This window comes from Coenobita brevimanus, chromosome 6 (assembly GCF_032717465.1).
Source record: "Coenobita brevimanus isolate Jiangsu-jjx chromosome 6, ASM3271746v2, whole genome shotgun sequence".
Taxonomy (NCBI): Eukaryota; Metazoa; Arthropoda; class Malacostraca; order Decapoda; family Coenobitidae; genus Coenobita; species Coenobita brevimanus.
Window position 1 is genome coordinate 53162090 of NC_136959.1, and position 22020 is coordinate 53184109.

At 42.8% G+C, this 22020-nt stretch overlaps 1 protein-coding gene across 1 annotated transcript in view; it reads left to right on the forward strand.

The window, feature by feature from the left end:
• The window catches only part of LOC145399708 (glutamyl aminopeptidase-like), a 254613-nt gene that overhangs the window by 25275 nt on the left and 207318 nt on the right, over positions 1 to 22020 (forward strand). Inside the window, exons 3-5 of the mRNA XM_080272257.1 lie at positions 581 to 753; positions 978 to 1122; positions 14400 to 14513. Of these exons, the coding sequence (XP_080128383.1) occupies positions 581 to 753; positions 978 to 1122; positions 14400 to 14513 (432 nt within the window). The remainder of the gene's footprint in view (positions 1 to 580; positions 754 to 977; positions 1123 to 14399; positions 14514 to 22020) is intronic.

Consider the following 22020-nt stretch of genomic DNA (forward strand, 5'->3'; position numbering starts at 1 on the left):
CCACACACAGAATATTATAGTTTTTTAGGATAAATTTACCCATTAGCGCTAGAGGCTTTGTGTGGAATAGAATACTGGAGATTGTCAGTTTGACCACTGTATCTTGAATTTTTTCCACTGTTTACCCCAAAATTTGCAAGCAGGTGTATTTCAGCGATTCAAATTTTTTACATTTTTTACCTCCAAATTTGCAGTCATATGCATTTCAGGGGTTCCAAGACATCACATAACATTGGTGACCTCTGTAAGGTTTTATTACTGTAAAATTTTATTAATGATTTATCCATCAGGCTGCTCTGGGATGTAGTGGGGTGTAGTATGATGGCAGAGGACAGGGTGACACGAAGGCAATTTGTTTTTAGCCATCTGCTTCAAGATATAGTTTTCTGGCTATAGATAAATGGAGAAACAGATGCATAATTTTTGAGAATGAATTCCTTCCCAACCTGTTGTATGATAGTGGAATTTTATTGTATAGTAATTGAATTTCAGGGACACTCCCATATGTAAGTAAGCCATGTACAATAATTTTTAAATTTTTAAACTTATTTTTCTTCCCTTTCCTTCTTAATCCAAACAGCCAGTCAACATCACAGACACCTTTGAGTATGAACCACATGAATTCTGGGTCATCCAAACATCCCTTGTGGAGGCAGGCATCTTCCACATCACCATGGAGTTTTCAGGCTCACTTACAAAAGGAATTGTTGGATTTTACTACTCAGATTACGCTGATGAGAATGGCCAGAACAAGTAAGATTGTATTATGTGGTTTAGATAGCTTGATAAGATAACATATAAAAGTTTGGACAACCTGCTTAATGAACTGTTATGAAACCAAGATATTACTCTGCTTGTTAAAAGTACAGTACTAAATATGAAATACCAAATAACATATACTTCTATTGTAGTTATGGACTAAATTGATGCATCTTTTTAGTGAAATTCTTATTAAGGCTGCACTTACCAATATACAGGGGCCTTGCTACAACAAAATTTGAGCCAACATATGCACGGCAAGCCTTCCCCTGCCTGGATGAACCCACCTTCAAATCTACATACAGCATCACAGTGGTGCGGCCAATGTTGGATTACATTGCCCTCTCAAATATGCCCATTGCAGTAAGAAAAATTGATATTACTACTTATTTAGTTATTTATTTTCTGCTACCTCCCTTTCCTTGGGGGAAGCAGCCTAGGTATATAGATAGATAGATAGATTTTCTGCATCCTCATGTCACCTGCCTCAGTATGATTGTTGTTGTTGTTGGGTTGCCCGTGTTGTCACTGGGGCAGAACACTGGAGCAATGACGGAAACTGATTGCTCTTACTGGATCTAACCAGAGATCCTCCACCCCAGGTATGTCGTATGTCTGACTGACAGCTGCCCGTTCTGTGGAGCCTGTAAATATGTGTGTCACTGTATGTGTGGCAGCCTGGCAGTGGGGGCATGTATCATCTCTGTGTTACCTATTTTGTGTTGGTATGTTCTGAGTGTTGAGTGATGGCCACTGCATAATTTGCTTAAGTGTAATCTGTCTCTCCTGTTTAACTGGGCCTCTGATTAGTGGGTGGCGGAGGGCAGTCAGTGACCATATTTGGCCCTAAAATACTAAGTGCCATGCTTGTGAGTGTAGTGTATATGTGTTTGGTTATGTTTTGGAGTGTAATGTAAATATGTGTTGTATTATGTTTTGGTGTGTCATGCATACTGTATGTGTTTGAGTATGTTTTGGAGTGTAGTGTATACGTGTTTGATTATGTTTGTGTGGGTGCATGGATGTGTTGAAATGGTGTTGTGTATCCCATTGTACTAATGTTTCAGAGTATTTTTGATGTACCCCTGTGTTGGCGGTGCGATGAAATACCAAATCAGCGGTCATTTATCGAATTGACATCAAATCAGCACTTTTAATTGGAAAATATTATACAGTAATCTTCCCATTATCCACTGTAATACAGCCAAAGGCATGTCCGGAAAGTGGGTTCATCCGGATAGTGGGCCCATGCCTCCTGAACTGATACTTATGGACCCTAACCCAGCCTAACTCAGAAAACCACCTACATAACTCCCCACCGGACATGCATAGCACCTATGTAAGATCCTATTCACACAAATAAGAGACGGAAAGCATGAAATAAATGAAAAGGAACCAGAGAGTGAGGAATTAGAAGTGAGTATGGAAATTATTTAGCAGTGTACTGGGTACATACAACACGTCCGTGGCCATCTTGTTGTGAAGGTTAACCCGTTTCCTCTAAGGCAATGGCAGTGGTGAAATTGCTCTTGAAGCATGTACAGTAATCTAGTGTTGTGCTGCAGTTAATCCTTTGCACTGCGAGTTATAATTGTTTAACATGGCACATTCTGTTCTTAATTGTGCCATGCCAGTTTCTTCCGCTGGTTTGCACTCTGTACTTAATCTTTGCCCTCTGAATTCTAATTTCATAACACTACACATCACTGTAAATTCCCATGTGGTCTAGTGGCAAGGTATTGCAGTTTATTCACTGTTTATTTACAAAAATGAGCACATGCGGCAGCATCCACTACGATGAGCGTCTAGTCAGGATGGTAGTTAAGTGGTAACTGGGAAGGGGGAAGCAAAGGAAGCACATAAACACGGCTGTTCGGCGCTGCGCGCCAAGTTCAAAGTACAGTTGAAAAAATGTTGGATTTTTTTCTTTTCTTTATGTGTTTTGGCCATTCTTAGGTTCTGAAGGCCTGAGCCCCAAAATGTCCGGGTAGTGGGGTGTCTGGTTATTGGGCATCCGGATATTACAGGAGTTACTGTGCTGGTAATTTTTATCACCATATAGGTTCATACACAATTAATTAGCTGAAATCTGGTCAAAACATTGTGCATATTATAAGTATTAATAAAAAATCAGGTTTCAGAGCTTAAATGTGTAAAAGTTAGCGGATATTTCCCTTTCAGATCGTCAACATGTCTTTAGAGTCTTCTGTTTTGCATAAGTAGCGATTTAACCCGCCGCGTCCCGTTGACATATATATACGTCCACACGTTTTGTCACTGTCAGTCCCGTTGACGTATATAACCACGCATCAATTGCAAGGTCCGTAATTTGCACCGTTTTCAATTTTTGCGCGTGATTTTTGGTACGTATACATTGGACACCTTCCTCTACAAGATGCCAGGCAGGGACAGTGCCTTACCCCGCATGACCTCTTCCCCCCCCCCCCGCATGCCATTGTCTCGGCAATTCACCAGTTACCAGTGACCTGACCCGTAATGACATGTCGTGCCACAGTTCGAAATTCAGGGCCGGAGTGATTCCCCAATTGATGACAATGTGGAGGACAAAGTTTACGTAGCATTAGAGGAAGAAACAGTCAGAAATGATGATCAGGTAATGTTGCCAAAAAAGGTCGGGTATGTTGATGTGTTTGGTGAGTGAAACAATGTTTATATTGCCTATATTACTGTGTGAAAACCAATATACTCTCATACTACATATAAATTCATACCAAATAAATAAATAAATATCATTTATGAGTGGTATGGAATAGTTACCCTCCCACAGTACTTGTTTTCTTTGGAGCCAGCCTGATGGAAAACCCAGTAATGTAAGGGGTACTGCTACCTGTATCGAGTATTTTAAACCTCAGGTGAGCGATTTCTCAGTGAATTTCGATGTTTCTCACCAAAAGCAGAGGTTTGAGCCAAAAAAATTTTTTTCCAAAATTGGTCAGGATTGGGGGGAGTCAGTGGTGGAAAATCGGTCGGGACAGGGTGGGTTATAATACAAATACAGCCATACCCTGATATCCGATGCATCGATAACTGACTGCCCACTACACCGAACAGAAGAAATTGGGGAACATTCCTGTTATGCTGAGTGTTTTTAGGTCGACTCCTCTCCCTAAAAACACTAGCGACTGAGCGGGGTCCTCTTTCCGGACCGGAAGTAAAGCACCAACAAAGGAACAGGACATAAAAACTAGGCAGTATACCTTAACACATCTATTACCTTAATTCTAAAACCGTTACAATATGAGGCAGAGTGATGTTTAGGATATAGGATACAGATATACAGAGTTACGTTAGGATGACACTGGATATTCAACACACACTATGATCACATATAACAATGGCTTGTGGTTCTATAAGTGAAGGTGATTGTCTTTCATCAAAGCCCAAAATGTCTATACTCACAATAATAAAAGGAATATACAAGATTAATAGTCTAGGGGTAGAGTATTACTATAAGAAAGGCAGGGGGCGGATCATGACACTCGACTTGGTTAACTAGGCGCGGCGACACTCTCCCGCGCACCCGGCTGCCGTTCACACTGACGAGGAAACTCTTCTATTCTGGGAGGGGGGAACAACACTAGACTTACTATTATGGAATTACTTTCTTTTAAAGGGGCAGGTGAGTTTATTGACTTCCTGTAGATCGTACTATGTCACTCTGTCACTGTTCCTGTTCCACTTTCTCGGGTATATTGAGATCGAAGAGGTGTCACTGATCTACCTGTTTTTCCTGGGTTAATTCACTCTGTCACTATAGCCGGGGGGGGGGGGACCTCCAGGGACTCTACCCGTGGCGGGCGTCACACTACCCGCAGGGGGAGTCACTACCCGGGTCCGTTCCGTTGGTGTGTTGCAGGGAGGCCCTCCTATCTAGGGGCCTCAACCTGGTGTAGACCCTCAGCTCAAGGTCTCGTCGGCGTGGTGCAGGGAGGCCCACCTGTTTGGGGCCTTGACCTGGAGTGGTGGCCCTCGGGACTGGGGCCAAACAGTTGGAGGAGGCGTGTCTGGCGTCGGAGGCTCCGTGGTGTGAGGAGGGCAGCGCTGGTAGGCTGCTGGGCTCGCCTGGGGGTCCTGGGGCTGTGGAGGTCTGCCAGGGGACTCGCCGTCAGGTGTGGCTGCGGCCTCGTCTCCTGCTGGTGCCTGGGGAAGACAAGAATTTCCCAGGAGTAGGAGGCAGGCCCAGACTGGGACTTTGCCTCCGCTCCGGTGACACCTTCGGGGCAACTCTCCCGAGTGGCGTCCAGCTACTCCCACAGGAGAACGCTGAAGGTAGAGGACACACGGAGACTGTGTTCTCTCTCCTATACAGGGAGGGTAGCACGGAGGCGACTCTCTCTCCTGTCTCCGTCACAGCCGTGGCTCCAGGTTGTTTTTACCCTGGGACCCACTTTTGGCTCTCTACAAGGGACTCTTACCCTTGGGGTGGCTGAGGGTACTGGCCCCTCATAGCTCACTATTGGGCCTCCTGCCCTGTTTGTGGCAGAGGGTATTTCTCCCTCGTGGCTCACTGTGGCAGAGGGGACTGGCCCCTCGTGGCTCACCAAAGGTGTGGCAGAGGGTGGTGTTCCCTCGTGGCTCACTGTGGCAGAGGGTACTGACCCCTCGTGGCTCACCAAAGGGCCTCCTGCCCTGTTTGTGGCAAAGGGTATTTCTCCCTCGTGGCTCACTGTGGCAGAGGGGACTGGCCCCTCGTGGCTCACCAAAGTTGTGGCAGAGGGTGGTGTTCCCTCGTGGCTCACTGTGGCAGAGGGTACTGGCCCCTCGTGGCTCACCAAAGTTGTGGCAGAGGGTGGTGTTCCCTCGTGGCTCACTGTGGCAGAGGGTACTAGCCCCTCGTGGCTCACCAAAGTTGTGGCAGAGGGTAGTGTTCCCTCGTGGCTCACTGTGGCAGAGGTGGGGACACCTCGTGGCTCACCAAGGGACCTCCTGCCCTGAAGGGGTGTAACTATGGCTGTTGCCAAAAAGCTACTAGGGACTGATTTTTTTATCAGTCCCACCCCACTGCTGTCGATGGTTAGCTCGCCGTTGAGGTTGTTGCGGATCTAGGCTCACCTGGCGTTGGGGCAGTTGCGGGGAGAAGGGGCACAGGTCAGTGGTGGTTGGATGACCCTCTTGCCCTGGGTCATTAGCCCCCCCGTTATCCCTTCCTAGGGTGGTGGGGTGGTGGTGGCCCGGTGGTGGGGTGGGGGTGGCGGGGTGGATGGTCCGGCGGCGGGCATTTTAATTCCCTCAATCTGAACGGCTGTCAATTTACTTGTCCGAACACTTCGCCTCTCCCTAGGTTTGAAACGAGTGGATCCAAACTTGGTTGTGGTGGTGCACAAGGCTCTCTTGGTCCTCCCTTCATCCTCTTTGTTCCCTCCCTAGTCCCTCCTCCATCCCCCGCCACACTCAGCACTGCCAGACGTGTCTCCCATCCCGTACCCTTACCTTCCCCTATCCCTGCTTCTCTCCCTTGTGTGTGTTTGTGTGTGTGTGTGATTGATTGAGAGAGAGAGACAGTGAGACAGTGAGTGAGCGAGAGAGTGAGTGATTGAGTGAGAGACGGGAGGGAGGGGACAGTAGGGCAGTTTGACTTTCTTGTCTCTCTCCCAGTCCCTCTGCCCTCCCCCACCCCTGTTAGTCTCCCTCCCCATCCCCCCCACCCTCCTTCAACCCTGCTCATCCCAGTGCCCTCCCCTACCCTTACTTGTCTCCCTCCCTCACCCCAGCTTGTCTCCCTCCAGTCCCCCCACCTTCCCCCATCCTTGCTTGTCTTCCTCCCCGTCCCCCTGCCCTCCACCACCCCTGCTTGGCGCGCTGCCAGCTGCCTACATGACTGTCAGTTGCCCTGAAGCATCTAAACACCACACATCCCACCCACCTTACCTTCCTGCATGTGATGTTTGATGTCTCATTTTTTAGCAGTGGCATTGTTTGTGAGAATGCTAACATTACCTGTGGTGTTTCTGTCAGTTTCTATTGATTGAGTAAGGTATCTGAAGTTTGGGTTTGGGCCTGGAATGTATCTCAGGCTCTTCTTAAGTACCTTAAGGGGAAAATTGCTTTGATATCCGACATACTTGCTGACCAAACACTCCTTTCACCTGTACACAACACTACCAGATATTGGGATAGGCCTGTAAATTTATTTGCATTGTAAATCAATATTCATACAAAACTGAAGCCTGTTAAGGCGAGTTATTGAGCCAGAGGTGAAGAGCTTCCGTCAGCTGTAGCAAAATTTCATCCTGAATTCTGATTTTTTAGTAATAGTTAAGTTAAACAAATTTTTTACCGAATTTAACATAATTGATTGTGTATGAAACTATATGGTGATAAAAATTATAATTTTCTCCAATAAATTGCTGATTCGGTGTCAGTTTGGTAAATGACCTCCAATTTGGTATTCTGTAGCACCCTCGTGTTGATGGGTGGTTGTGCATATAGTGTGATAGGTGTTGTGGGTTTAGTTTGTCAGATGCTGTGTATTGTGTTCACTGCATGTCCAGGTGTTTATGGAGATCAAAAACTTTGGTCTGCACCTGTAAATGTTCAATGGGTGTGGTCTGTGTGCAACCGGTGGTTGTATGTAGTACTGTACTATGTTCTTAATTGGAAAATATCAAAATTTTTATCACTGTATAGGTTCATACACACCTAATTACAGTGCCCTTGCACAGTGAATGAATTTATGGTCAGCAGATGAGCTCCATGACTGTGAACAACGTATGGGGAAAAATAGCATATGGGCAACACCACTCCCTCAGAGTCCACTTTTTGAGCCATAGAAATGTACTAAAGGGCACATTTCAAGCACCTACAGTACATATATATAAAATATAAAACACATGGTTATTTACCTTAAATGGAGCAGATGACGGTCCTAGTTGGCATGAATACAAGTGGTTCCAAGATAGGGAGATACACTTAAGGTGTCCCTGCCACATCACTCTCCACTCCTTTGTTCCCGTCAATAGTCTCGCTCTTATCACTTGACTGAACCACATCCCCACGTGCCTCTACCTCATTCACCTCTCCCATAAAACCTTAAAAGTCCAAAGATGACACCACTGACATCACATTATCATCATCTCCCCCAGGAAGTGTAGCAAACAATGTAAAGGCAACTGGCTCCTGATGTTCTTGAGTTCGGTCGTAGCATGTGATGAGTGTTTATTTTCTTCTGTTGACTTCCATATTGTGCCTTTCAGTTTAATAAGTGGTTTCCACTCCACTGAGTACTTCATGTGTCCTAAGGTAACTGTTTTCATTTGCCTTGACTTTTCTCTCAGAACATCCACTGCTGCTAGAATTTTACTGGTCTTTGACCTAGGCAAGTCTTCATCCTCCATTGGATTCTGCTCAATAGGTTGCTCAGTTCTGGCCTCTTTTGCAGCATCTACTGGGGGGGGGGGTGTTGTTCAATATGGGAGATGGTGGTTATGGCCTACTCTTTCCCCCAACTTTTTATCTACACACTGAGTTGGCCTTAGGACACCTGTGTTATCATTTGACAGATGTACCGTTCATTATTGTTTTGTGGACCTGATTACTCCTTGCTCGTTCACTAGGTGAATCGTTCACTTTGAATATGCTCACTGTGCGAGGGCACTGTAATTGAATTCTGGTTAGAAAAATTGTACTTAATTTAACTACTAATAAAAATCAGAATTCAAAGCAAATCATGCTGAAGTTGCAGGTATTTCCCATTTAGATCACCAACATTCCTTGACAGGCTTCTGTTTTGCATAAATATTGATTTAAAGTGGAAGTAAATATATCTGGAACCATCTCAAGCATGAAGGAACAAGTACACAGCCTAATAAACTATTACCTGATGTGCATCAATAAGACACAGAAATGCCACCCCTCAAAAAAGAACTGTTAAAAATAGAAAATATCCATCAAATTATCACAAGAGCGGAAAATGCCAAAGCAGCAGGGTAAGCCATATCAAAAGCATTCACCTAAAGCACCTCAGTCCCATAACCATAAATACCATCACTGAAGTCTTCAAATTCTCAAAGATCCGCAGTCAGTTCCCAGATATTTGTAATAAAGCAATCATAATCCCAATACTCTATCTATCTATAGCCAGATCCCTTAATCCTAAGGGGTGATCACAAACAAAATGCCTTCATGTTACCCTGTCCCCTGCCATTTCGCTGCTGTTCCTCCAGCTCACATCCCACTCTCTCATTTACCTCTCCAATCCATCCTTCCATCTCATCCTTGGTCTCTCCTTCCTTTTTCCCCCCTCCACCTCACTCACATTCACTCTCCTTGTTAGTCTCTCACTCTCCACCCTCTCCATGTGACCAAACCACCTCAGTATATTTCTCCTAGTGCTTTCTGTCACATTCACTTCCACACCACAGTGCCTCTTCACTTCCGTATTGGTCAGTCAGTCTTCCCATTTAACTCCACGTGCTTCTCTCAAATAACTCATTTCCTCATGCTCTCACTCTTGACCTGTGTCCTTCCAACAAGGTCCAAGCTTTGCTTCCATATGTTAAAGTTGGTATCACAGTACTATCATGCAGTTACATGGACCAAGGAGTTCAGCATGTGTGCGAGTCATTGGGTGCTCTAAACCCAAGTTCACTTCCTTACTTTTTATTGCTGCTTTGAAAGTATCAGCAACTTTTCTTCCCTAATGAACCATTTCAAGCACTTCATCCTTTAAACTTCTGTCTTTACTTGTCACAATACCCAAGTACTGTACTTAAATGCACTCACATTTTTCCATTTCCTCACCATCCAGTCTCACTGTGCATTCAGTGAATTCATTTCTCTTGAAGACCACAACTTACTTTTCCCTACATTCACCTTTATATTCCTCTTCTTACACACTCCCTCACACTCATTGACCTAGCCTTACAGTTCGCCTTTGTCTTCACTTAACAGTACAGTATCATCTGCAAACAACAGTACTGGGAGTTTTCAAATGTTGCCCTCTCTCATTAGGACCGCTCCATCATCCACTGTCCTACCTTGTACCTCTTTTATAACTCCATCCATCTACAGTTGAACAACCATGGAGACATGACAAATCCCTGTTTCAATCCAACATTCAGGTAGAAAAATTCACTCAGTTCACCATCCACATTCACTGCAGCCCTTGCACCCTCATATGTACTCCTCATGGCATTGAACAGGTTCCCCATTCACTCCATATTTTCTCAGTATTTTCCACAATCCTTGTCTATCCACTCTGTCATAGGCTTTCCCCAAATGCATGAAGGCCACATGCAACTTATTTCCCCTCTCTAGAAACTTTTCCATTAATCACCGTAGGATCTGATATACACAACCTCCTCACTTCCTAAAACCTCTATGTTCTTCTGCAGCTAATTCCTCTGTTGTATCCCTAACTCTGTCAGTAAGTATCCTACCATATACTTTTCCTGTTACACTAAAAAGACAAATGCCCATATGATTTCCCCACACATCTTTTTCCCCTTTTCCTTTGTACAGGGGAATAATACCTGACATCCAATCCTCCAGGATTCTACCTTCATCCCAGGCCAGTGTACACATCTTCCACATCCACTCTACTACTATCTCTCCCCCATGCTTCAGCATTTCACCATACACTCCATCAGTTCCTGGGGCTTTCCTCATTTTGACTTTGCTCTTTGCTTCAGCTACAGTGGTCCGTCGCATTTAGCATGTTTCATGTTAGCAATTTTCGTGTTTAGTGATAGGTTAGAAAAGGTACCAATCCTGCAAGTTTAGCGATTGTCTTGTGCGTTTAGCGATGTGGGGCATGAAATGCCTTGCCTGTCTGCTACCAGACCGCCATTGTTATCATTGTTGTGAGCGTCTGGTGACCTTGGGTGCTTTTTTTTTCTCTCACAGTGCCGAGCATTTGGCATTTTTCGCTGATGAGTAGATGTATAATCATACAGTAGTGTATCTGTATAATGTATTGCTAATACACAGTGTTTCATTTTCAGCATATAAATTAGGAAATCGGGGGTCAAAAGGGTGACTTGGAGGATGGGCGCAAACTAATTTATATTTTTCCCATAGAAAACTCACTTTGCATGTAGCGATGGTTTCGCCAGACTAATTAAAGTGCGAAACGCGAGGGACCACTGTATTTCCATCCTGTTGATCTCCTCCTCCCTTCTCATCTCTCTCCTTTTCCCAGCCATTCCTCAGCCACTCATACTTGCATTATATTCATCCTCTATGTTCAACAGTTTCTTTAAGTATTCTCTTCATCTGCTCACTTTTTCTCCCTTCTCCACTGGCAATCTGTCAGTTTATCCTTCACTTCCCCACTACCTTCTTCATCACCCTCTCTGACTCACTTCGTATTTTTCCAGAAAATTTTCTTACATTCCCTCCACTTTACACCCAGATTCTATCCAAACTTCTCATTCACTCTCTTCATACTCTCTCGTATTAATCTTTTCACCTCTTACTAGTCTCTCACCTCTCTCTGCATACAATTATCTGTTCCATCTCTCAACTTCGTGCCTTTGCTTCCCATCCATTCACTATATGCTTCCTACATTTTGCCACAGCTTGTCTCACCTCTTTATTCCACCATGCTGTTCCTTGCACCCCCTTTCATCATCTCATCACCCCTCACTCCACCTCACATGCTGCACAGATTTCTTCTGTGAATACCTTGCACTCATCTTCCACCTCTCCCATCTGCTTCAAATCATATTTAGCTAATTGCTCCTCTGCTTTTTTCTTCTCTTTTATACTCAGGCCATGCAAACCACATAATAGTCCATCATTATGTAAGTTTGTATTTCTGCTTTGCACACCATCCAGAATCTTGGGATGACTAATGTAGAGGAACATAACTTCCCTTATTCTTCTCTCTGATCCCAACATGCATTAAAACGTAAGCACTGAATCACCACACATCACTCTTTTCAGATAGGTTCAACAAGAAACAGTCCCCATTAAGAAGCACGCTAGCAGTAGTAGACATAAGCAAATCTTTATATACAAGATACATCTTGTTAAATCATCAGAAACTCAAACCTGGAAGACAGTGACAAGAAGTGTGTAACCACCTTCACTCCAGACAGAGAAGCCCAAAATCAAGGTTCCAAATTCTGAACAATCCCGTGTAGTGTCCCACAGTGCTCAGTCTTCTCACCCTCACTCAAACCTTTTCCTCCATGACCTACTAAGTTACCAACCCTTTCTTTTTGAGCATCACTACTGTCTTGTGCTGATGGTCTAGCAGTAGCTTCATAATGCTTCAAAACCCAACAAGCAACAGTCCAGCTCCAGCAGCACCTACACTTACTAGAACACTGAATTACACTAACTAGAATTTCTGCATCACGAACTAAATCAGCACTTCACTCCACACAGATATGATTGTCAAACACTCCATCAAGGCAGCCTCTATTGCAAGGCACCCCATGTAGTGAAACACATCGCAAATTCTTGTACATACTCTGGATATACACATGACACTCGCAGCACAAGAGCAATATTAACACAAACGCAGCTTGTAAACTTGATGCCTCGAAAACAATCAGAGTTGCTACCTTCAGTCACCGGCAGTGATGAGGAGCCTACATGTGATAGCATCGTTCACCTTGGGTGGAACAAAGTTGGTGTGGCATACATTTGGGAGTCAAACCTGGTATTTCCCTGCTTGTTGCTGTGGGATGGACCTCAGTCCAACCCTGGCAAGGTGCTGTCTACCACAATCGGGTGCCGGTTTTCTGCATGGTGTATGTTCTGTACTATACTAGTAAGATGGCACCTCAGAGGCATTTGTTTGCCTGTGGATGGTGAGTCTGCTTGGCTAGACAGATGTGGGTTAAGCAACAGCAACAACTTCGGCCAGGAGAAGGAATCTCTGAATGCAGTCTATTAATGGTATGTCCAAACAAAAATACATTATGTGAGCCCAAGTTGGACCCAGCCTTAACAGTCAATCATAGAAGCTTCAAGAAATATGAATCAAAGCTTTTTTAATGAAACAGGTTGCACAAAAACCATAAATATAGATCCCCTGTACTCAAAAACAACAGTTTTGTTTGTCAAGGACCACATGAGCACATAATTCATCACATCCATACAGGATCCATCCCACCCTTATAATATTGCTGTATGTTGTACCACCCCCCACCATAAAGAAGCAAAAAATGAACTAATTCACACACTGCACAGAATTCATCCTTAGCAGCTCCTTCACCACCTACTGTAATACTACACTTTGCACACATACACATAAACTCCACAGCTACCCAAAGCCTACAGCCAGAAAGCATCCATCATTAATCCCTACAAACATTTTCTCACAGAAATTGCCCTTCCCAGAGACACATGAGTTAACTGAGCTAGACTATGATGTGGCAGCTACTCCTCCCTGCCTCAGTGCCAGTACATAATATAACTTGCTAACAGTTCACTATACCCTCATGCTAATACATCCCCTGACATTACAGTACACTTACTCACCTCATATACCTCACTCTCATAACACAGACTATCCTTTAGCAAAACTTCACTAAAAATCTCTGGGAGCGCCCAGCAGAAGAGGCTGGTTTCCTGCAGTCCACTGGGTTTGCTTTTAGGTGAACTTGGGGGCACAGCAACAACAATCCCAAGCTAATCAGTCATGTATTCACTTCTGTGTTCTCACTCGGATACATTAGTCCCACAATATCTCATCAGTTTTTACTGTCTCTTGCTCTTATTGTGTTATTCTTCCTAGACATTCTCCTCTTTTTTTCTCCACAGATGTTTTTTTATTATTGCATCCTGAAACAACTCTTCTTTCATAGTTTCAGTTATAGCTGTTAAATCCAGCATTCATATTTTAATTCTTGTACTTGGTAGATATTGTTATATTAAGCTGTCATTCGTAATTTTAAGACAGTACTTTTCATATACTGCATATTATTCCTAAAACATTCTTATGAGTGAGCAATGTTTTAACCCTTTCACTATAAGACATAGTTTGTATCAGTAATACTATATGAATAAGTGTTATCTTTGACCCTTTTGGATTTCAACATGCTATACATCAGAAGGCATGGAACAATGTGCTGACAACGCTGATGCAAATTATACTCGTGTGCGATCAATTGAACACTATCCACGTGCACTTTTGTGCCCTATTTTTCACCAGATATTGGGATATGTACGGGTCCTACTGCTGGGTGGAATGAGCTTAAAGTTTGCATGATCATGCTTGGTATGTCAGAGCAGGTCCATGTCAAGTTCGATGTCAGTGTGTGTCTTGGGAGTAAGTGCATAGCGGCTCAGTAGGGCCAGTAGGCGCTTGTTTTATTTAGGCTAACACCCAACCTCTGGGTGGCAAAAAAAAAGAAAATGCAAGCTTATAATACTGATGACTAACACCAGACAGAATTATTCAACTTAGTTGGAGTTAGGAACAGAATCTATTAACCTCTCAAAATGATGATTTACTTTGTATTTTGTTCTTGCTAATGTCAGATGATTTTATGCAGCTTTGGAGGGACCCACTGAGTGGAGTGGTTAATTATTATTCACTTACTATAGTAGTTCATATATTTGCTTATAAGAGAATATCTTTCAAGAATTTGGAAAGCAGTTGTTCAGTGTACTTGTCAGACACAAAATGAAAATTGTATGAGGCAATTTTTTTGTTTCCTTTGCAGAAGGAGGAATCAAATACCCCTGCTGCAGGCCTCACTACAGTAACATTTGAGAAATCAGTTCCAATGGTGACGTACCTGGTCTGCTTTATTGTTTGTGACTTTACATATAAGGAGGTAAGTTGTGAAATAACCAATTTTGTTGGGGTACGATATTATATCTTCATAGATGCCAGTGTACCTTCAGCCCAGATTTTCTTTAACCTGTGGATTGCGCAATTATATTTATCCCACCCCGTGGTGTGCAAAAAAAAATATATATATATATATATCTTTTTTAGTTTTTGTTTATTATAAACTTGAAGATAAACATCCAGGGCATCATCTAGTGAAAAAAAAAAAAAACTCTCTCTCTTCGTCTTTGCATAGGGCCATGCGTGTTTGCATATGGGAGTAATGAAAAAATTATATACGGTAATCCCTCCAATAACTGATGTAATAGAGCCAAAGGTATGTCCGGAATTTGAGTTTGTCCGGGAATTAGAGGCTTCACCAAACCTGCTTCAGAGGTCTGCCACCAGGTGGTCTAGTGTCGCCCAGCCTCGATTAAATATTTTTGTGGGGTTTTAAAGACCTGTGAAATTGTACCTAATACTAAGTTTATAATAATATTGCTATTTATAGGAATATTTTTTCCTATTCAATCAAGCGCATATATTTATACTGTATATATATATATATATATATATATATATATATATATATATATATATATATATATATATGTATATATATATATATATATATATATATATATATATATATATATATATATATATATACCTGTAAAGAAAGAATAACCTGGCTTTCAGAGAATCTTTGCTTGGGGACAAAAATAGTGTGCTGTCTATTTACATATACCTGTATTTGAATAAATCGTGTGCAGTTAGTAAAAGGAGATTACCTTCAGGACTTCTGATGTGTGTGTTTTAGCATGCTTTAAAGACGTAAGCAGTTCCACTGAAAATAATGTATTGAATGATTGCTTAGTTCGTGAATTAGCCATGTTAATCCACACAAACGGCAGTGCGGTACGACAGTATGACCATAACAGAGTACGAGGAGTTGAAGTGTAAACTTACTTAACTCTATAGTGGAGCTAGGGAAACATTTAAAAGAATTATTTGTGTTAGACTTTGGTTACTAGGATGACCAAGACGTCCAACAGGTCCATATTGTTAGGAAAAGTCATACTTCAGGCAGGGCAGCATATCGAAAGATGCTGCTAAATATGCAGCTACACATCTATTTTCTTTTGTGGATACTAACAAATGACAAATATTTTAATCATTGTTATCTTGCTTTATGGATGGTTCTAGTAAAATTGCCTAGATTTTGTCTCTATGTTATGCTTACAGAGATGAGTAATCTGATGAAAGCTGTTACAAAATGACACTTATAATACATTATATATATAATCAAAGGGTTCCCATGTTGTAATTTCTTTGTACCATATCATGCCATCTGGGTAATTTGATAAGTAAAATAGGTTTTGAGGTGTTTTACTATGTGTCAAAATTAAAAAGAAATTAAGCACTGTCTACTTTTTCAAAGCCTACCCCGCATCAGAGCTGGGCGACAGAAGTGAACCTAATGGCAGATTTCTGAAACAGGATCTGGTGAAGTCTCTAATCGGGAAAATGCCTCCTGGACAGATACTTGTGGACCCTAACCCAGCCTGACTTAAAAAACCACCTATATCTATTTGTGACCCTATTCACACAAATAAGGGACAGAAAGCATGAAGTAAATGGAAAGGAGCCAGAGAATGAGGAATTAGAAGTGAATATGGAAAATATTTTGCAGCGTACAGGGTACTTACAACACATCCGTGGCCATTATGAAGATTAATTCACCTCCTCCAAGGTTCTGGCAGTGGTGAAAATGCTCTTGAAGTACATACAGTAATCCAGTGTTGTACTGCACTTAATCCTTTGCACTGTGAATTATAACTGTTTAACTCTACGCATTCTGTTCTTACTTGTGCCATGCCAGTTGCAACACGTCAGTTTGCACTCTGCACTTAATCCTTTGCACTCTGAATTCTAATTTCTTAACACTGCACAGCACTGTACAGTGAGTCCTCGAAATACGAAAGGGATAGAGACCAAAAAAAAAACTTTCATAATCCAAAATTTCGTATATCGGAATGATTTTTCCCATTGAAATATACATATAAAAGGGGGGATGCGTTCCAGGACCCCATTGGACCCCCCACTTAAACTTTACCCCTCCTATTTAGAAGTATGCAGTACAGGTATACAGTACTATACTATTGTACAGACATAAAAAAGTAAAACATACAGCTAATTACTGTAGTATTAGTACACTGTACAGTTAAATATAAACCTGTGCTGCGGCTGGAGATTCGTGTAATTGATATGATGCTAAGTCACATGGTGGGACCCTATTGCTCCTCTGGTACTTCCTCGACTGGTGCAGGTGTTTCTGAAGCTGTTTATGGTCCAATTTCCTCTCCAGAGTCAGAGTATGGTGCTGTTTGTTCTTGGCAGCTGTTTCCCCGGATGCTGGAGATGATGCAGGGTGTTTGGGAGGCATGGCAAAAATACGAAACAAGGAAGAACGGTGAAAAACTGTGTAACGTACAGTAAAGCTGAGAGGAGAGGACGGACATGACTCGACTGAGAAGCACGCGAAAATGTGTTAACCAGACAGGGGTTAGGTCGTTTTCTCGCCGCAGGCGAGTGCAGCACTGTGCAGCGTGCCCATTTTGAGTTTTTCGAATTTCCTTTCGTATCGCTTTTCATACTATCGAGACAGGTACTTTTGTATTGTGGAATTTGTCCTACATTCATTGCTTTCGTACCATCGGAAATTCGGACATCGAGTTTTCGTATTTCAAGGACTCACTGTAGTTCCTGTGTGGTCTAGTGGCGAGGTGTTGCAGTTTATTCACTGTTTATTCACAAAAATGGGCACATGTGGAAGCCATTGCGAGGAATCTCTAGTCACGACGGTAGTTAGGCAGTAACTGGGGAGGGGAGGAAGCAAGGGGCCACCCTACTACATGCAAAAACACAGCTGTTTGGTGCCACGCGCCAAGTTCAAAGTACGGTTGAAAAAAATGGTTGGATTTTTTTTTTTTTTCTTTCTTACATTTTTTGGCCCTTTTTGGGTTCCGAAGACCCTGGCTCAAAATGTCCGGAAATTGGGGTGTCCAGGAATTGGGCATCAGGTTATTACAGGGATTACAGTATATTTATATTTTTTAGCTTTTGTGTATTATAAACTTGAAGATAAATATCCAGAGCATTATCTGGTGAAAAAAAAAAAAATTTCTCTCTCCGTCTTTGCGTAGCGCCATGTGTAAGTTTGCATGGGGGTGGAGTAGTTAGCGGTGATGCACAGCCAGCACAGCTTGAGCTGTGGCTCACAATGCGATGCTACCCAGCCTGAGCTGTGGCTTGCAATCCACGGGTTAAAGCACATAGGGTCTTCTTGGAAGTCAGAGACTGTGAAAGTATTTATTCCATCCTTCCATCATCTAATCCTGTGTTGCCCCATTGGGACAATAGAGGCTTGGGACTAGGCTACTCATTTCAAATGATTAAGGCAAGAGTGGCCAACCACTCATACATTAACAGCATCAAGTGGACTAAAAGCTACAAATACCACAGATTGAATTAAAATATTTACAGAAATTTCATAATGGTGTAGGATTTCTAATGCCAGAACAGACTGTAGTGCATTGTATATTCTGCCAAATGTTTAGTGTGATTTGTTTTTGTTTGATTTATATTTGATACAAAGCAAAGAATAAATGAATAGGCTGTATTTAACCCTCAAATGCCAGGCTGTTTATACCAGGTGCCACAGCACATTCTTTCTCCCTGCACGGGGATTGTTCCGAAAATAGCCCGTTTTCAAACCCTAATACAGTAAAAGTCCAATATTTCGGCATCCAATTCTCCGGCAAATCTGACATTTCGGCAGTTTTGAGAAATAGTCCCATTTACGAAAATCTCCAATCGTTCGGCAGATTCTCCGATTTTTTTCGTCAGTCTTGAAATTCTCCATGAGGCTCGCCAGCTAGCTACCCGCCTTACCCGCCTTAGTGAGTGAGATAGTGAAAGTGATGGAACGAGTCTACCACTGCCATGAAGCTCAGAGGCTAGCTCTTTCTCCTATAGTATAAAGAGAGGACAAACATGTAGTGAGTCTAGAATGGGAAAGAGAATCTGTTTCGCCATTCTTCCGCCATTCTTCCGAGTTGTTGCCGTGCTGCTGCCAACTTCTCTTGATTCTTCTGTGTGTTTTGTGAACTTCGTACCGAAATACCTCTGAAATTACCATTCGAGTGTGCTGTAAGCACCGTAACATCAGACAGGAGCTTTGTAACACCTGAGTGGACCAGCCGTGTGTTGTGAACAGTATAAACATCTGCGTGCTTTGAAAATGGCCTCCACGTGTGGAAAGTTAACTGGTGTTAGCAAGAAGCGTACACATAAGATGTGGACTTCTTCCAGCAGTAGCAGACTCCAATCAACCCCTTCTATTGTACATATGTAAATAAGGAACCTACTATAAGTTTAGGTAAGTGCATGTGAACTTGTAGGCCTACTGTACCATTACATTTATATACAGTATGTTCACTAATTTCTTTATTTTTCATATTCATGTATAGTACTGTATTCATTACAGTATTGTACAGTATCAAACAGTATACAGTACTCTCTCCAAACACATTTGTAATGATATGAGTAATGATGATAGTGTTCACCGAAACATATAAGGTACTGAGTGGGTAGGGTTTTCGATAATTCGGCAATTTTGATATTTCGGCACTTGCCTGGTCCCATAGATGCCGAAAAATCGGACTTCTACTGTATCTTGGAATCTGTAGCAGTTAGGGAAACAAATTAAAGACCATATTGCTCACCAACTCTTTTTCTTGCGATTGAAAGTATCCCCAGGTCTGTAGGTCATTGCGTCGATGAGTAAGGATTTGAGGAAGAGGACTGATTTGTAGTGCGAGAGGTAGGATGTGTTCATGCATGTGCTTGCGGCCCCGACTATGGCTTTGCTCTCATTGCGATAACTTCTCCATTACTAGATAAATTAGATGTAGTGGCGTCCAAGGGACGCCCTTTGGCACAAGCACTGAGCCCTTTCCTGGTATCCTTGGAAAGACATTTGGCAGGGGTGGATCAGGGAAAAGTCCACCTGAGGCAGGAATGGAATCAGACGAGAAGATTAAGAAAACATCATCTTACGTCTGGCAGAGTTAGTGAGGTGACTGAGGTGTGGTTGGCTTGGCTGGCCAGATTCTCACTCTAGCTTTTGGTGACGAGATAAAATGGCGGCCACTTTGAACTGTGGCGCAAACACACCATCAGTTCCTGCTGACACCTGGTGGGAATCTGGTGCTTCTTTGTCGTCGGTTTGAGCCGACACGTGATGGTTAGGGGTTTAAAATCAGTTTCACCCTTGAAATCAACTGTATGCGATACAGTTTAACATTTTAAAAATTCTCTGTAATTGCTAATTCCCTGAAATTATTTGCATTTTCATATTCCTAGTTACTGGTATTAATGTTATTACACCCATACCCTGATATCCATCAGTGCTGTGTACCAGTGGGAGTGTTTGGCCAGTGAGTTTGTCAGATATCGAAGCAATTTTTCCCATGAGTTACTGAAGAAAAGCCAGAAATGCATTCCAGACGCAAACTCAAACTCTTATGTACCATACTCGATCAATAGAGACTGACACAGACACATCATCAGTAATGTTATTATCCTCATAACCAATGCCATTGCTAAAAAATGAGACAGCGAACATCACATGCAGGAAGGTAATGTGAGTGGGACGTGCGATGTGAGATGCCTCTTGGCAACTGAGAGGCAGGCAGCTGGCCACCTGCCATGTGGGGGTGGGGGTGGGGCAGGTGGATGGGGAGGGAGACAAGCAGGGGTGGGGGAGGGAGACAAGCAGGGGTGGTGGAGGGAGACAAGTGGGGATGGAGGAGGGTGGGGGGACAGGCAGGCAGCTGGCAGTGTGCCAAGTGGGGGTAAGGGAGGGCAGAGGGATGGGGAGGGAGACCAGCAGGGGTGGGGGGGGAGACAGGTGGGGGTGGGGGAGGGTGGGGGAACAAGGAAGGAAACAAGAAGGCTGCTTACTCACTTACCACTCTTACTCGCTCACTCATTCACCACTTTCTCTCATTCACTCACTCACTCACTCTCTCTCCATTCTCACTCACTCACCACACTCACTCACTCACCACTCTCACTCACTCACCACTCTCACTCACTCACTCACCATTCTCACTCACTCACCACTCTCACTCACTCATGCACTCATTCACACACACACACACACACACACACACACACACACACACACACACACACACACACACACACAGGTCGCCGACAGAGACGGAGCTCTTCCTGGATCGTGGGGAAATAATCGCTGAATCAGTGGCAAAAAGGAGACCAGCCTATTTGTGATTATGTGAAAGAGTGCATGAGTGGTGGTCCTGTTGGACAGTAGTTTAAAAAAAACATGGTTTCGGTCATAAAAAGTACAAGATATAGTGGAAATAGAAAGTCTCCATATGGTTGCATCATAGGGGAAAGGGATGGTGATTTGTTTACAACTGGCGAGAGGGATTTGTGGGTTTCTCTGAAGATGATGTGGGAAATGGAAGTACTAATCTGAACCAAACAAGAGTAGCAGGAGTAGAGAAAACAGCGGAGAGGAATGTCCAGGAGTTAAAAAAGGTATGGGCAGTAATTAGAGAATTACAGGAACTGACCTTAGAGTAGGAAAACGAGATCAAAATTCTACGGAATCTACTGGAAAAAGTTTGTACACGCAGTGATGAACAAGAAAGAGAAGTCACAGAATTAAAAGTGAGTAATGAATCTGCCTCTAATGAAATAAAACAGCTTAAGAGGGAGAATAAGAGGTTGGAAAAAGAAAGGGACAGGATGAAAAGCAAACTAGATGAGTATGAATCCAAATCATGGATACAAGATGAGCAAATTAAAGAAATCAAGGAGCAACATAAGGGGTGGAAGAAAATTCAGGAAGAAGGAAATGTAAATTTGAAAGAGATTATAGAACAACAAAGCAAGGAAAACGTGGAGAAGGAAGTGGTTAGAGTACTGAGAAGTAGAGAGTCTTTAGTCAGAGATGTAGCAGATAAGAAAAGAAATAATTTCAGGAGTAAAAGAAAAATGTATGACAGTAAGATCAGAAAGAGAAAGAGAAGAACTGAGTAAGGTTAAAGAAATACTGTAATATCTGTAGTTATGGAGGGAAACAACGAAGCTCAAGGAGAGACTGAAGAAGTGTTTAGGTTAGGAAAATATGAGGAAGGAGGGGGTGAGGGCATTGAAGATAAAGTTTAAGTCCCAGGCAACAGTAAACGAAATCATCAATAGAACATGGAAATTATCAGACAAGGAAGGGTTCAAATATGTTTGGATAAGGAGAGATGCAAATGAGGAAGAAAGAGCTAAAATAAAGGAGTTAGTAAAGGAATCAAAGGCTAAAAACGAACAGAGAACGGAGGAAGAGGAGACAGTGTTTTATTAGAGAGTTATGAATCAGAAATTGAGGAAGTGGTACCAACAGAGAGAAGGAGAGAAGAGGG